The 17,347-nt window shown below is 41.6% G+C and overlaps 1 protein-coding gene across 2 annotated transcripts; it reads right to left on the minus strand.

The window, feature by feature from the left end:
- Positions 1-803: 803 nt before the first annotated feature.
- VPS33A (VPS33A core subunit of CORVET and HOPS complexes) lies at positions 804-14,657 on the minus strand. 2 transcript variants are annotated; one of them, XM_070950637.1, is made up of 14 exons: positions 14,556-14,657; positions 13,166-13,231; positions 12,122-12,249; positions 10,778-10,967; positions 10,534-10,650; positions 9,457-9,631; positions 8,732-8,925; positions 6,633-6,759; positions 6,352-6,419; positions 5,800-5,937; positions 4,574-4,711; positions 4,298-4,466; positions 3,068-3,297; positions 804-863 (listed from the first exon to the last, which is right to left on the minus strand). In XM_070950637.1, the coding sequence occupies exons 1-13, from the start codon at positions 14,655-14,657 to the stop codon at positions 3,104-3,106; spliced, it is 1,806 nt and encodes a 601-aa protein (XP_070806738.1). In that variant the 3' UTR covers positions 804-863; positions 3,068-3,103. The 2 variants fall into 2 exon arrangements, with proteins under 2 accessions (XP_070806738.1, XP_070806739.1); XM_070950638.1 differs by lacking the exons at positions 804-863; positions 3,068-3,297; positions 4,298-4,466; ... (1 more) ...; positions 5,800-5,937; positions 6,352-6,419 and having other exon boundaries at positions 6,706-7,330.
- Positions 14,658-17,347: the final 2,690 nt, after the last annotated feature.

Here is a 17,347-nt window from a genome sequence, read left to right on the forward strand (position 1 = left end):
TTAATGTTATAATTGCATCTAATGGACGGGCTGCCGGGAAAATAATGTTTCTGGTTTAGTGATTATCTACAAATAGTTTGGCCTGCATCTTTCCGTCCACCCAAAATAAGGGGGGCAACTTTAAAATCAATCTCCCCATCGAAATGACTGCAACACTGTAATAATTTGATAGTGCCTAAACTTTATAAAACGTTCATTTTCAATCCGCCAATATTTAGAAATATGCAGTCGGGGATCTAATAAATGACTTAAAAGATGCTGCCATTATCTTTACGAAGATTTGAAATATTTCGCTCCGAGCATGTTAATTATACTGAATTTTCCTTTTACAAGGAGAAACCTCCTGACAGGACAGCTAGTAATTAATCTCAGTTTAGTCCCAAAGGTGGAAAAAATCCAAGCCAAGATCCACATACTGCTAATTGACATAATTTTTTCCCCTTCCCAACAAGGTACAAATTAGATAGCCAGCAAACCAAGGACCAGCAATGCATTTTTTTTTTTTTTAAAAAAAAGTACTTTCAGAGAATTTTCTTAAAATCCCCAAACGTCTTGATTTTTCAGTAGCAGTGCATGTTCGGATGTGAACGCTATCTTGCGTAAGATTACAGTTCTTATAATTAAAACGCCACACCTCTTCTATGAAATAAAAAGCTAATTATATTTAGATGCGGATAAATTGCTCACCTTTTTTTGGAGGATGAGGTTTGAGGATCTTTTTCGTGGACCTTTCTGGGGCTTGTCTTCAGCGAGCGACTTCTGGAAGCGGCTGGACCTTCTCTTCATCTGAAGAGGCAGCACAAGGATGCTCTATATATACGCCAGACAAGCGAAGTACTAATAGGTGTGGTCAGAGAGCAATTCTGCAATGGGATACACAGATCTTCTTTGTTCTTTGCTGCACGGAAATATATATATCTATATCTATATATATATATCCCGAGGCTTTTTAAAAATGAAAATAGAATGGAAGTAATGAGGAAAATGGTTTTAAAAAAGATACTTCAGTACTTTCCCTGATAAAATACACTCGTGTGCAAAAACACACAGTGTAATAAATTTGTTACATTTTTAAGATACCACTGGAGTTTTCTACTTTTCCAAAATAGTACAAGGTAGGTTTTTTTTTATCTGTAGCCACTGAGTAGTATAAATCTAAGGACCGGTTGTTGACAATGTGAGAGTAACTTTCTCCCTGCTGTTGCAATAACTTTTACTATGAAAGGGAAGGAGGTTTACATGCTGAGCTGCAATCTTACCAAAACACGTACATGATGCTTGTTAAAAAGATGGTGTGCGTAGTTGTTCAACACAATCAAATTATGACGAGAGTTAAACATATATGGATAGAGCTAAAAACAGCACGTTTTCAAAAATTCAACATCTGCTTTAAATCTCACATTTGTTGCTTGGGTCCGTGTTTTGCTCAGTTTATGTGTCGGTGTATTTGTGTGCGTGTGTAGCAACAATCACTGGCCTCTAATCCCAACAACAGGCTGAAAATCAACCTTTCTGTTCCTGTCAGTGGAAACTGTGGCCACGTGGCCAAGTCCTTGTGTGACATTTTGCAGATGTCTCTGATTTGGGGAGGGACCATTTTCTCTCTTGGCTATCTTAACATCCTACATAAATTTATTAAATGTAGGCAAAATTCAGAGGGGAAAGCTGAAAATAACATGGGGGGGGGGAGGATTGGAAAGGAATAAAATGGCATAAGGCACACAGGCAGTTTAGCATTTTAGAGAAAACTTCGCTTCTGCTTATAACCAGTTTTTTATGTTTTTTTGCAGCAGAAATCTTGCATTACACGCCCGTCTTTATCTCTAACCTGAAAAACATGTCACTGCTCTATTTAAAGTTTTATTTCCCCCTTCTGTTTAACTGGCTCTTCCTGGCTATTACACACTTGGTCTCAATCATATCCCCCACGCCAGACATCACGGCTCGACAAATGGACTCGAAATTTAATCAGGAGCTCTTATTATCAAATTATTAGCCTTGTGATCAGCCAGACCTTCATCAAAAGTAGACCGAAATCAAACTACCCAGGAAGCCGTTAGGATATAATTATCTCCCTTGAGACTCAGTCAACACTGTCCAGAAAAAAAGCTTCCCTTCCTGATTCTAAGGTTTTGCATTATGGGGCCGTGACACTCTGGAGAATGGGGAGTAACGCAGCTATCGCAAGAATGACGTTCGACTGGAGAGAATCGTGTTGTTTTCACAACAGAGATTCTGCTGGCGCTATCGATGTAGAAACTGCACATGTTCAAAAAAGCAATCGTACACACATACAGGCTGGAAAATGCCCGCGTTGGCGTCTTTATAACATTTATCTTCTCGGATTTCAAAGGTATTATTCCAGCACTTTTTAAAACATGCTTATTTGTTTGCAACAGAATGAGGTTTGATTAAACAGTAGCCTCTTCTCCCACTATTCGCAGTAATGTTCAGTGCAAATGAGTTTGGTTCAATATTGAGGGCTTGTAAGCATTTCAGGAGGTATTCATGGGGAAAAAGAGAGCAGGATTTTCAAAATTGGCAGCAAAACAGTGATTTCCGGGATTGAAATCTGCTAGAAACAAATCGAGGAAGCGAATTCCGTGAAAATAGGAGGATTGGGGTAGAGCTGTATAATCTAAGGGGCAGATTCTGTTACAGATTTGCAGACTTTCAAGCTTTAGAATTGCAGCCCAAGAGGGAATTGCAAGCTTTGCAATTACAATCCACCAACATGATTAACTGCCTGGGGAGAAAAATGAAGAATATCAGTGGACTGAAGTAAGAAAACAAAAGCTAACTACAGAATGGGAAAGAGGAGGAAATATTAGGAAAAAACGTCCTGAAAGATTGTGGAATATATACTAAGGAAGAAGGGATTTAGAAACCGTAAGAAAAAATCTGGGAATGACAGGAAGCAAACCAAAATGCAGATTGCCAGGCTGAGCTTTCCTTCTGGATCCAGAAGGAATTTTTTTTAGAAAGCAGCTGAGAAACTGTCTTCCTTTTCAACTGGCAAGTCCTCTCTTCCGAAGGCATCCGTTTCTCCCGAGTCTCGCGATCCCACCTCGATCGAGTCCTGCTCGGTCTGTCCCTGCTTCTCCTAAAAGGGTGGGGGCTCCAGCTTCTCCATCAGGGACTTGATCCAGCTCGTTCCGTTGATCAGTTTGGTGGTGGCGATGACGTATTCGGTGCCCCCGTCCTCCATCTGCGAGAGGAACCGGAGGGCTGCGATTTCGGCGTAGGTCACGCCCCCCAGAAAGAAGACAAGAGTGACGCGGTTTTCTCCATGCTGGCCTGGAATGATAGTGGGGGGGAGGAAAAAATTGAAAACTGCCTTCAAAATTCTATGCGAGGCTTTGCCGCTCATTTCCACCCACTCAACTGTCATCTTGTGATGCAGTTCAAAGGACAATGAAAAAGTCTACTATGAAACATGAAGCAAAACACTGCGAATCCGGCTTCCTCCATTGACTCGTCAGACAGACAAGGCAAATGACTGAATTTGATCACATGACCACAGGAATGACAGTCGTAAGTACGAGGACATCGTAGCTCACTTTTTTTGTAATTTTGAGCAGTTGCTAAACAAATGAATATAAGCCAAGGACTCCCTGCAATACCGTTATGAAACGTTTGCCACACAGGAGGAAGTATGAAGTACAATGCAGAATTTAAATGTGATTATCATCATCATCATCATCGTTTAACGACCCCAGAATCCCTTGCGGAGTGGAGTCTGGGCAACTGAATGAAGCTAGCAGAGTGTTTTATTGGCCGGATGCCCTTCCTGTTGCCAATACAGAGTTTTGTTCAGCAGATATATTTTCACTGTGCCAGAGAGAGAAATATCTGCCTCTACCTAGGATCGAACTCACAGTCTCCTGATTGTGAGTCAAGAGCTCCACCTCTAAGCCACTGCACCACTCCAGAATTTAAACATGACTGATTAAACCTAATCAAGGTTCTTTGGGTTATTGTAATATTTTGGAAACAACTGGGTGCCTCCCACAGTGACCAATCACCCCATTTATGTGGCCGCTGGAACCCCTAAGTCTACAAGAGGCAACCAGACTGTGGCGGCCCTTATCCACAGTCCTGGAGCACTTAAAATGTTTTTAATGTTTTTAATTTTTAAATGTTTTTTTTTATAATGATTTTTTGAAATGTATTGTGAGCCGCCCTGAGTCTTCGGAGAGGGGCGGCATATAAATTGAATTAATTAAATTAAATTAAATTAAATTAAATTAAATTAAAAAACATTTTCCAATTGAACAGGATGTCCAAAGAAACTTACGCTTTTTCTGAAGCCCGGTTGGCAGCTGCTGCCTCTCTTCAAAATGTGGACCAGGGAGTATTTTTAAGACTTCTTCAATGCTTCGCCAACCTGGCCGGGCAAGCAACTGTGCCAGGCGAACGCTTAGAGGCGCATAACCACTGTAGACGTAAGAGATATCGTTTGGGTTCTGCAAAAAAAAAAAGGGGTGGAATTGAAGAGTAACAGCAGGTTAACTTGGGACCGCTTTGAAAAACCGTCTCTTAAAAGCTGCAAGAGGCAGAGAGGCGAGCTTGCCTGCTCGTTGACGTCGTCCATCCACAAACGCAAAGTTTTCCGGATGGTTGGGTAGTTGTTCCGACTGCCCAGCTGGGGCTTCAAAAGTCCAGCCTTTTCTAGGCTATTCAAGGTCAGGATGTGTTCGTAGCCATAAGTCTGCAACAAGCACAAGGGTATATTCATTTTATACCTTATTTATGAAATGTCGAGTTTACCCTCTGAGACCGTAGGAGCTGCCTACCTGCCAGGTTGAAAGGAAAGGGGAGAGAAGAAGAAAAAAAACCCAACAAATCCAGGATTTTCAAATCTATGAATTCATTTCAGCTTTCCTCTCAAGGATTGGAAAGTCCGGGTAAACCGTTAAAAACGATTCGTGACCTCTCACCATTTCTACTCTGCACTTATAGCCTGCAAACGATTTTCGGAAGAAATTATATAGAATTATAACAACCATTCGAAGAAGAAAAAAGAAGAAAGCGTCACTGACTGCTGCGTCTTCAAGGAAAACAAACGCATCGTAAGGGAGGATAAAATATCTTGATCTTTTCGTTGATTTTTTTCCCCCCCTTTCCTTATCTGTGACTGGTTTTTGTTCTACAAAATGCTCCAAATTGTTTAAGGCAGTGGTGAAATTCAATTTTTTTTTTACTACCGGTTTTGTGGGCATGGCTTGGTGGGTGTGGAAAGGGAAGAATATTGCAAAATCTCCATTCCCACCCCACTCCAGGGGAAGGATACTGCAAAGTCCCCATTCCCTCCCCACTCCAGGGGAAGGATACTACAAAATCCCCATTCCCTCCCCATTCCAGGGGAAGAATACTGCAAAATCTCCATTCCCACCCCACTCCAGGGGAAGGATACTGCAAAATCTCCATTCCCTCCCCACTCCAGGGGAAGAATACTGCAAAATCTCCATTCCCACCCCACTCCAGGGGAAGGATATGCAAAATCTCCATTCCCACCCCGCTCCAGGGGAAGGATATGCAAAATCTCCATTCCCACCACACTCCAAGGGAAGGATATGCAAAATCTCCATTCCCACCCCACTCCTAGGGGAAAGATACTGCAAAATCTCCATTCCCTCCCCACTCTGGGGCCAGCCAGAGGTGGTATTTGCCGGTTCTCTGAACTACTCAAAGTTTCTGCTACCGGTTCTCCAGAACCTGTCAGAACCTGCTAGATTTCACCCCTGGTTTAAGGTCTTCGCTGAGCTGTATCAATATTTGCCCTTGCGAAAGTCTAACCTGGAGAATTTCTCTCTTGTAATGATCCAGCACTTTCTGCTTTAAGCCGCTGTTGCACACCGACTGCAGGCAAACGAGCCTCAGAATCTTAATCAAAGGATACTTTCGGGCAATGCAATCTTCTATGTAGCCGTTGGCCTGCGGAGGGGAAAAAAAAAAATCCAATTAAATTTTTAACAAAAATCACGAGGTTACCTTCTTTGCAGAATTGACTCCGTGCTGAAGACATGGAAGAGGTTTCATGCCGACGATCTTTCGCGCCAGTCTGATGAATTGTACACAAGGCTACCTTTTCACCTGCGGTTTTCGTTCACCCATGCTGGCTGGAGAATTCTGGGAGTTGAAGTCCACCCAGTGGCCGAGGTAGAGAAACACTGGCGAAAGGACTAGTTTGGCCGACAGCAATCTGGCCTTCAAAGATGCTTAACCCCCAAAATTATGGATGCCAGTTTTTTTGGGTGAATGCCCCTCACCAGATATACATCCCCTCAATTCCACAGGAAATTAGTTTACGCAGAACTAATTAGCTGTTTTGAGAAAACATTGGCCTACCTTATCGGTATCTATGCCGGACATAAATTCTTGCTCCACGGTTAAATTATCGAAGAAGTCTTCAGAGGCTTACAATAGAAAAATGAAACCAGTTGTGAAGAAGTGGCGTTAATGGGATCCTGAGGTATTTTGATAGCAGGGATACCGCCGAGATCTGGCCAATGGCCAAAATACCGAGGGAGGAGATTAAAATTGGTTCGGTCTGACCCTCATTCAAGAGGGGAAACCCACCCTCCCTTAGGCCCGTTCCCCGGAAAAAGATACTCTTCAGAGTTACTCACTGGTGATGTCTTTCACGAGCTCCGCGATGGAGGTGTGGTTCGCCAAAGAGCTTCTGGCAGCCTGCATGTGTGGCAGCTGTGAGACGAACTGCTTGATCTCCCCCACGGTTTTGGCGTGGTGCCTTTCCTAATCAATCGGAGAGTCCAGAGCCATTCATTTTATTTACATACCGCCTTTATTTTGAGTTATTTTGCAAATAACTCAAGGCTGCGAACATATCCGACCCTACTTCCTCCTCCTATTTTCCCCATAATAACAACGGTGTGAGGTGGGTTGGGCTGAGAGAGGGGGATTGGCTGGCTTTCATGACTAAGGCGGGACTAGAAATCACCGTCTCCTGGTGATTGGCTCAAAGTCACCCAGGTGTTTTTCAAGTCTATGGCGGGACTAGAACTCACCGTTTCCCCCTTTCAGGCTTCATGCCTTAAGCACTAGACTAAACCTTCTCTCATTCCTCCCTCTTCACAGCCCTATTAATCTTATTTGGATTCTACCCCTTTTGCCCAACAGCTAAGAATCCCCTTCGGCTTCGTTGAGATTGACAGAAGCCACATCACCAGGTCATTTTTCATGTTACGATAAAATCAAAAGTCTTCTCCAGGGTCAACTTTTTTTTCCCCCTTGTCCAATTGGTAGAGAATGGCCAAATGTCAAAAAAGAAGTGGCTTAACTTCATTGGACAGGTCCAGTTTTATTCCTGTTCCAGAAGAAACATAAAGATGGTTGTATTTTTCTGTAGGCTGGATGGAAACGGTGCATGGAATAAGAATCCTTGACTGGGATCCCTCAGAGTGTCAATTGGCTCACCTAATTCAATGACATTTCTACATATAACGTGCTTCCCAGCACGCCAGCAAAACTCAAAGACTATTGCCAGTAAAAGAAATGGACCTCAGGAACATACTCCAATTTCTAAAAATGTATTGGTTTTAATGATCGTCTGCTCAAGTTTTTCTTAAGTTCTGTATTTTTACCGTGCCTTTTCTTTCCTTAACATCTTGTACTTTGGGCTGAGAATCTCGGCGGAAAACCAAACCAAACCTGCAGCTTCCTAAATCCACCTCTCTCACCGTCTCAAAAATGATCATCTGGCAAATCTCAGGTGGTTTTTCCGAAACAGGATTAGTGGCATTATCTCCATAGCAATGAAAAACAGAGCGTATATGACTCTTTAAGGACCGGATAACCACAAAGGGTAATGATCTATTAATTAACCTACCGGAGTTCATAATTTATACCCAGCTTTTTCAGGGGAGAATAAGAGAGAGAGAGAGAGAGAAAACTGTGCAAATCCCACACGCTTACTGACAAGTGCAAAAATCGAGGGAAGTGTCAACGCTACGAATGACAAGCCCAGGCAGATAGAAAATAATAAAGGCCATTAACGGGCCTCTCCGCTCCTTGTAAGCTGCTGTTTCATTATCACCTATTAGATCTAACGATGTGACGTCGTCCCTTTTTTCCTTCCTTCCTTCCAGTGTAAAAATACGAATATCCCAGTCGTATCAATTACAGCTCAGATACTCCTGGTTCAAGAAACTTTTTCACTGCAAGCTGCACAAAAATTATGCGCAGGTAAGAACTCAACTTAGGGCCACCGTGGAGCCTAAGATCTCCGTTGTTAAGGGAGACGTTTGTTAAGGGAGTTTTGCCCCGTTTTAACGACCTTTCTTGCCACAGGTGCTTTTTCGGGAGGCAACTGGACTTCCTTATTTTTTCTTTTGGAGACGTTTCGCTTCTCATCCAAGAAAGCTTCTTCAGCTCTGACGGGATAATGGGGGATGGCTCTCTTTCCTTAAGTGAATCATCGTTAATCAAGTTAGTCAAAAACAAACAATGTAGTTGGGTTCTAAGAGGAGAAGATGGACGACGTGTTCTTTTGCCCTTCCTGAGCACAGCCGATGTGGCTGGCTAGGGAATTCTGGGAATTGAAATCCACAGGCCTGTCAGTTGCCAAGGTTGGGTGTTACTTTATTACAGAGGTCTCCAACCTTGGCAGCTTTAAGACTTGTGGACTTCAACTCCCAGAATTCTCTTTCTGGGAGTTGAAGTCCACAAGTCTTAAAGCTGCCAACTTTGGGGACCCTTGCTTTATTACCTCAAAAGCAGCTGAGATGATTTTGGCCTTCTTGCTCAAGACGCTGCCCACGGCGTTGAAGTTCTTGTCGCGGATCTCCGCGTACAGCTCCTCCGCGGAGTTCAGCTGCAGCTTCTTGGCCTCGGTGGGCAGCTCCTTCGCGGCCTCCCCCTGCTTCTTGGGGGCAAATTTTTCGGGGGGAAGTTTTACGTAGGCTGCCAAACATCGTGGAAAAAGAAATGAGATGGATGTTTTAAAGAAAGGCCCGGGAGAGACATATTGAAGATATACAGGTAGTCCTTGACTTATGACCATAATTGAACCCAAAATTTCTGTTAAAGTGAGACATTTGTTAAGTGAGTTTTGCCCCCTTTTTTACGACCTTTCCTGCATCTGCTGTTAAGTAAATCACTGCAGTTGATGTTAGAAACCTGGTTGTTAAGTGAATCTGGCTTCCACGTTATCAGAAGCTTGCAAAAAGTGATCACGTGACCATGGAGATGCTAGAAAGGTTGTAAGTGTGAAAAACTTGAAAAAGTCCCTTTTTTCAGTGCCGTTGTAACTTTAAACAGTCCCTAAATGAATGGTTGTAAGTGGAAGACTACCTGGATATGACTTGATTTCAGGAGCTCAGAGTGGTCTATGGAGCCCGCTTCCTCCAATTTTCCTCCTAACAACCCTGCGAGGCAGGCCGGGCTGAGAGGAACTAACAAAGTTTCTTCCTTCTCGGTCACGGTCTTACTTACTGTTCTGAATTCCATATATTTCATCAATCAGGCCCTCGTAGGTCAGCTGGGTAGCCAGAGGAGAGATCAAATCCACGTTGCGATCCAGCAGCAGAAGGGTATCGAAGACGGGCAGGATGGGGTTCTGGATCCCCGAAAACTCCCTCTTCATGCGGATCATCATGTTTGCCACATGCTGCAATCCAGAAAATCCCGGAGATTTACGGACCAGGCCACAAAGATTAACCTCACAAAGACCAGGCGCCTTTAAAGCTACGTTTCTCACGCCCTGCTCTGCTCTGATTCAGCTCTCAATTCGTAGACGTCCAAGCCGAGCAGAAGACTCTTCCAACTCACCCTGGTTTCCAACGTCTATTTCAGACATTACTTTTGTTCTACACACAAATTAGGTGGCAGATAATTCTACTGTTCCTGTGGTTTGATTGTCTGGGGTTAGGATCTTGTGCCAAGCTGCTGCTTGGGGGAGAGCCTTCTCTGTGGCAGCACCCGCCCTCTAGAATGACCTACCCCCTGAGATACGCACGATATCAGACCTCCGGACTTTTCGTTGGGCCCTGAAAACACACCTATTCCATCTAGCTGGGCTGGCTTGATCCCATCCTCTCAGTTTTAATTGAATTTGGTTTTAATTGGGTTATTTTTAATATCTTGGGCCGAAATTATTTAATTGTTTTTAAATTGTTTTTAAATTTTGTACGCAATGTTTTATCCTGGCTGTACACCGCCCTGAGTCCCGCAGGAGAAGGGCGGTATAGAAATAAAATAATAATAATAATAATAATAATAATAATAATAATAATCATCATCATCATCATCATCATCAGCGATAAATGTTCCATGGATCTCGATTTCTTGTCTAAATCAGGGGGTGTCCAACTTGGCAACTTTAAGACTTGTGGACTTCAACTCCCAGAATTCTCCAGCTGGCAAAGGAGTTCTGGGAGTTGAAGTCCACAGGTCTTAAAAGTCGCCAAGGTTGGACGCTGCTGGTTTAAATGATCAGAACCAAGGGGCTCCTTATTGCAAAAGAGGCTGAGCTATAAATAAGGACAGACATTCCAGCTTATTCATTTTTACCCGTGCGCACTCTCCTTTTCCAAAGATGAGCGGGATGGTCCCGTAGAGAGCCTGGAGTGTCATGAGTCCTTTTGCGGCATGGTAGAGGCTGGTCTGATCATTTTCTAGGTAACACTCCTAGGAGAAAGGAAAGCCACTCTCAATTTTCCCGGGAGCCAGCATTTCCTGCCATCAGAAAGGAGGCCTGGAGCGCCTCAGGTCCCCGTCTCGGGAGCGGCCTCCTTCGCTGTGTGCGGGTTCTGACCTTAAAGGCGTTTTCTGACTCCATGGACAAGAGGTCGCCGTCAAAGGGAATGAGGTCCAGGCTGTATTCCTCTCGGTGAATGAAACAGTGCAGCACGCCCAGCTCTTTGAGGCGCTGCTCGCACAACAAACTGCGACGCGGCACGAACAAGATGTGGAAATCCCGCTGCGGACAGCGGATTTTATCTTCGCTGGAAAAAGAGAAGGAAGGTTTTTATCTGACCAAGCTTTCCCCAGATCAATTTTAATAGTCTCTGGACCAGTTCAACTGAACATTCGTTCATTCATTCATTCATTCATTCATTCATTCATTCAATATATGTAGCACTCCATTAATCTATTAAATATTAAGTTATCAGTTGCCCCCAGAGATAAGGAGAATCCATGACCTCAGTGCCTTCCGCCGTGCCCTTAAAACCTTCTTTTTCCAAACAAGCCGGGCTGGCCTAATTCTTTTTAAGTGTTTTTTAATTGTTTTGTTTTATCGTTTTAATTAATGGGGCCAAATTTATATATATATTTTTAACTGTATTTTAATATTTGTATTTGATGTTTTTATTTGGCTGTTCACCGCCCTGAGTCCTCAGGGAGAAGGGCGGTATACAAATTCAAAATAAAATAAAATAAAATAAATCACTATTTAGATCAGGGAGGTCCAAGACTTGTGGACATGAGTTCCCAGAATTCATGAGTCATGGGGAATTCTGGGAGATGAAGTTCACAAATCCTAAAATTGCCATGTTTGGACACCCCTGATTTAGATTAATAAGGACTCCACCATTCAAAACTAACTCTGGACAGTGTACAGATCCAAAACAGATACAAGACCTACAAGCTGATTTAAAAAAAAAAATAAAGAATGAACATAACTGGGGAACAAACATATATTCTGATCTTGAACTAGACACCAGAACAGTTTTTCCCCGAACGCCATCACTCTGCTAAACAAATCATTCCCTCAACACTGTCAAACTATTCACTGTCTGCATTAATATTACTATTAATCTTCTCATCGTTCCTATCATTCATCTCCTCCCACTTATGATTGGATGACTGTAACTTTGTTGCTTGTATCTTTACGATTTATATTGATTGTTTCCTAGTATGATTTGATTGCTTATTTGTACCCTATGACTATCATTAAGTGTTGCACCTTATGATTCCTGACGAATGTATCTTTTCTTTTTATGTACACCGAGAGAGTATGCACCAAAGACAAATTCCTTGTGTGTCCAATCACACTTGGCCAATAAAGAATTCTATACTATATCTTCCTCTGCCCACATAAACAGTAGAGTTTGTCCTGGTGAAAAAGTTGAACTTCAAAGTCCCCAGGTGACCTTACCTGAGCACATTGTCTGCAATTATGTCCATGAGCTCTAACCTGGGCCTGACAAAGAAAATAATGTTCTTGACATCAGCCGGTGGAAGGTGACCCCCTTTGAGGGTGAACATTTTCTCCACCTCATGTTCCTGGAAGGAAACGAACAAAACAACTATGAAAACATTCCATTTGGTTTGAACAGAGGTATTAGAATAGAACAGAATAACAGAGTTGGAAGGGACCTTGGAGGTCTTCTAGTCCAACCCCCTGCCCAGGCAGGAAATCCTACACCACTTCAGACAAATGGTTATCCAACCTCTTCTTAAAAAACTTCCAGTGTTGGAGCATTCACAACTTCTGCAGGCAAGTTGTTCCGCCGATTAATTGTTCTAAAATGTCAGGAAATTCCTCCTTAGTTCTAAGTTGCTTCTCTCCTTGATTAGTTTCCACCCATGGCTTCTTGTTCTATCCTCAGGTGCTTTGGAGAAGAGCTTGACTCCCTCTTCTTTGGGGGCAGCCCCTGAGATATTGGAACACTGCTATCATGTCTCCCCTAGTCCTCCTTTTCATTAAACTAGACATACCCAGTTCCTGCAACCGTTCTTCATATCTTTTAGCCTTCAGTCCCCTAATCATCTTGGTTGCTCTTCTCTGCACTCTTTCTAGAGTCTCCACATCTTTTTTGCATTGTGGCGACCAAAACTGGATGCAGGATTCCAAGGTTGGCCTTATTACCAAGGCCTTATAAAGTGGTACGAACACTTCACGTGATCTTGATTCTATCCCTGTGTTTATGGAGCCCAGAACTGTGTAGGCTTTTTTGGCAGCTGCCGCACACGGCTGGCTCATATCTAAATGGTTGTCCACTAGGACTCCAAGATCCCTCTCACAGTTACTACTATTGAGCAAGGTTCCACCTATGCTGTATATATACTATAGGTAATAGCAAGTCTTTGCTATTACCTATAGTATACTGCATACTTTTTGTATGCATACTTTTTAAATGAAAGACTTAGTGCATTATCACTTTTCTAGCATGTTTTAGAACTCTTGCCCACATCTTACCTTCAGAAGAGAATATTGCGCAATCAATCCAAAGGGCCCAGTAAGATACTCATCCCACACAATGGCCTAAAGAAGAAAAAACAGATTTAAGTACATCTCTTCAAGAAGCTGAGAAACACTTTGAAGGACACATAAATATATCCATGTATAATAAATACCAATGTAATAACATCAATGCATCCAAAATATCAATGACTAACAAGAATATCAACGTATAATAAATACTGAACATTGAATAAAAAATATCAATCCATAAACATACAAACACACAGTAACATAGAATACTTTATTTGGCCAGGTGTGATTAGACACACAATTGTCTCTGGCGCAGAAGCTCTCAGTGTACATGCGAAGCAACGGAATAATATCATTGAATTACAAATGATAATTTAAAATAGCAATGTGCAGTATCAATCTGGAATAATATCAAGAAATAAATGATAATTTAAAATAGCAATGTGCAGTATCAATCTAGAATAATACCAATTAATAACAAATGATAATCTAAAATAGCAATGTGCAGTATCAATCTAGAATAATATAAAGAAATAAATGATAATCTAAAATAGCAATGTGCAGTAGCAATCTAGAATATCAATGAATAACAAATAATTTAAAATAGCAATGTGCGGTATCAATCTAGAATATCAATGAATAACAAATAATTTAAAATAGCAATGTGCAATGTGTCCATCTAGAATAATATCAAGAAATAAATGATAATTTAAAGTAGCAACGTGCAGTATCAATCTAGAATAACACCAATGAATAACAAATGATAATCTGAAACATCAACACATAATACCGGAGCAGAGCATCAGTACACAATATTGATCGAATAATAACGATAATTTAAAAAACACCAATATGCAATAAACATACTGCAGAATGACGTGACTGCGTTACACCATCGATGAATAACCGATAAAGGAGGATTAATGATAATGCTTTGAGTGTATCAATGCAGAATAAATACCAATGCAGAATAAATATCAATGCAGAATAAATACCAATGCAGAATAAATACCAATGCAGAATAAATACCAATGCAGAATAAATATCAATGCAGAATAAATACCAATGCAGAATAAATATCAATGCAGAATAAATACCAATGCAGAATAAATATCAATGCAGAATAAATATCAATGCAGAATAAATATCAATGCATGATATCGATGAACAAAGGTCATTTAAAAATACCAATGCAGAATAGTATGAATGCATAAGGAAAACAGACCAGAGACACATTAAGGGGGGAGAAGAATAAGTCAAAATAGAGGGAGGGTCGGGGGGGGGGGGGAGGGAACTCGGGGACCCATCATCCCCGGCCGGCGGTGGAGGATGGGCGTCCACCCGGCGGGGCGCGGCGAGGCGGGCTTGCGCTGACCTTGGATCCGGCGCATTTGTCGAGGAAGGCGCGCAGCTCCCTCCGCCCGGCTTCCCGCAGCGCCGTCAACGGGACGCGGCCCGAGCTGAGGTGAGCCGCCATGGCCGCCGCGCTGAGCCTGCGCTGGCCACGCCCACGCCGGTCACGTGAGGAGGAGGAGGTGGTGGTGGGCGGGCCCTCGGCCTAGCCACGCCCCCCTCCGATTCAAGGCGTTTCTGGGTCTTACCTGGGCGCGCAGGTGAGGCTCTCGGCGGAGGAGGCTGCTGGGGGGGGTGTTTTTTGGGGAGGGGGCCGTGCATCCCCTCCCCCGATCTTTCCCAACTTCCTTAGATGTTGAAGTATAGTATCCATCCTATTGCAATTCTGTGGTCCCATATTATGCTGATTTTGTCCTAGTTTTATTTTAGTATTTTATATTGTATATTGTATTTTCCATGTTTTCTTTCTTTCTTTCTTTCTTTCTTTCTTTCTTTCTTTCTTTCTTTCTTTCTTTCTTTCTTTCTTTCTTTCTTTCTCTCTCTCTCTCTAAGGTATCCATGTCTTTCTACCTACCTATCCTAATCTATCATCTATCTCATCTTTTATATCTATCACCCATCTATCCTTTCTGTCTGTCTGCTTGTGTCTATCTCTGCCTATCATCCATCCATCATTTCATCTTATCTATCTCTATCTTCCATCTATCCTTTATATCTGTGTCTCTATCATCCATCTATACATCCTTTATATCTATGTCTATCATATCTGTCTATCATCCATCCATCCATCTTCCATCTATATCTGTCTCTGCCTATCATCCATCTATACATCCTTTATATCTATCATGTCTATCATATCTGTCTGCCCATCATCCATCCATCCATCTTCCATCTATATCTGTCTCTGCCTATCATCCATCTATACATCCTTTATATCTATCATGTCTATCATATCTGTCTGCCTATCATCCATCCATCCATCCATCCATCCACCCTTTATATCTGTGTCTCTATCATCCATCTATACATCCTTTATGTCTATATGTCTATCATATCTGTCTGCCTATCATCCATCCATCCATCTTCCATCTATATCTGTCTCTGTCTATCATCCATCTATACATCCTTTATATCTATCATGTCTATCATATCTGTCTGCCCATCATCCATCCATCCATCTTCCATCTATATCTGTCTCTGCCTATCATCCATCTATACATCCTTTATATCTATCATGTCTATCATATCTGTCTGCCTATCATCCATCCATCCATCCATCCATCCATCCATCCACCCTTTATATCTGTGTCTCTATCATCCATCTATACATCCTTTATATCTATCATGTCTATCATATCTGTCTGCCTATCATCCATCCATCTTCCATCTATCCTTTATATCTGCGTCTCTATCATCCATCTATACATCCTTTATATCTATGTCTATCATATCTGTCTATCATCCATCCATCTTCCATCTATCCTTTATATCTGCGTTTCTATCATCCATCTATCCATCCTTTATATCTATATGTCTATCATATCTGTCTGCCTATTATCCATCCATCCATCCATCCATCCATCTATCTATAATTCTTTATTGGCCAAGTGTGATTGGACACACAAGGAATTTGTCTTGGTGCATACACTCTCAGTGTACATAAAAGAAAAGATACATTCATCAAGAATCATAAGGTACAACACTTAGTGATAGTCATAGGGAAAGTCAATATAAATCTTAAGGATACCAGCAACAAGGTTACAGATCTATCTATCTATCTATCTATCTATCTATCTATCTATCTATCTATCTATCTATCTGTTATATGTGTCTCTGCCTATGATCTATCTATACATCCTTTATGTCTATCATATCTTTCTATCATATCTATCTCTCTGCCTATCATCTATCTATCTTCCATCTATCCTTTATGTGTCTCTGCCTATCATCCATCTATACATCCTTTATATCAGTCTATCATATCTTTCTATCATATCTATCTCTCTGCCTATCATCCATCTCTCTCTCTCTCTCTCTCTCTCAATATCTACCTACCTACCCTATCACCATCTGCCTATCTGCTGATGTTTTAAACTTGTATTTGTTTGTATGTATAATGTGTTTTATTAGTGTTGTACATCAGCGATTGCATGACCTCTGTAGATGCCATGTGCTAATTAAATAAACAAATTTAACAGCTTAAAACTTTCGAAATTGCTGTGCCTTTAAATAACTCATTCCGGCAAATCATCATAGTAAGCCAGCATTGTGGCTTGAACAGCACCTACTGCCCAGGATACCCAGCACCAAACACTCACAGACAGTTGTGAAAAGGAGGAGGCAAGGCTGACGAGTAGAGAATAATCCCTTTATTAAAGATACAGTACAGTTGGTTTAGTTTAATACTGATTTCCCTGCTTTTTTTTAATGACTATCCCTATAATACATTCTTTACTCCAAAGTTCAAACAGTTACATTGATTTATTTTTTAAAAAACCTCATAGACCAAATACTGATTGTAATCTGGGAATAATTAACAACTAGCACAGATACGTGCCTCTCTATAGGTCTGTGTGTGCGTGTAAAAAGAAACATAGGTAAACCCAAACATAGTTATAGAAGAGTTAAAATCTTCCATAATGCAAGGAAGGCTGATAGTGTTTTCTTTACCTTTCTTTTTTGTGACATTCAAAAGAAGAGAGCAAAACCAGAATGGCATCATCTTTGAGTAACTCCACAGGAACGCCCGGGGCATTAAATTAGCATGAAAACAGTTTTACTCAGAAATGTGCTCCTTTGTATACTTCTTAAAAT

This window comes from Pituophis catenifer, unplaced genomic scaffold (assembly GCF_029215685.1).
Source record: "Pituophis catenifer annectens isolate HBS135680 unplaced genomic scaffold, rPitCat1.0.hap2 SCAF_10, whole genome shotgun sequence".
Lineage (NCBI taxonomy): Eukaryota > Metazoa > Chordata > Lepidosauria > Squamata > Colubridae > Pituophis > Pituophis catenifer.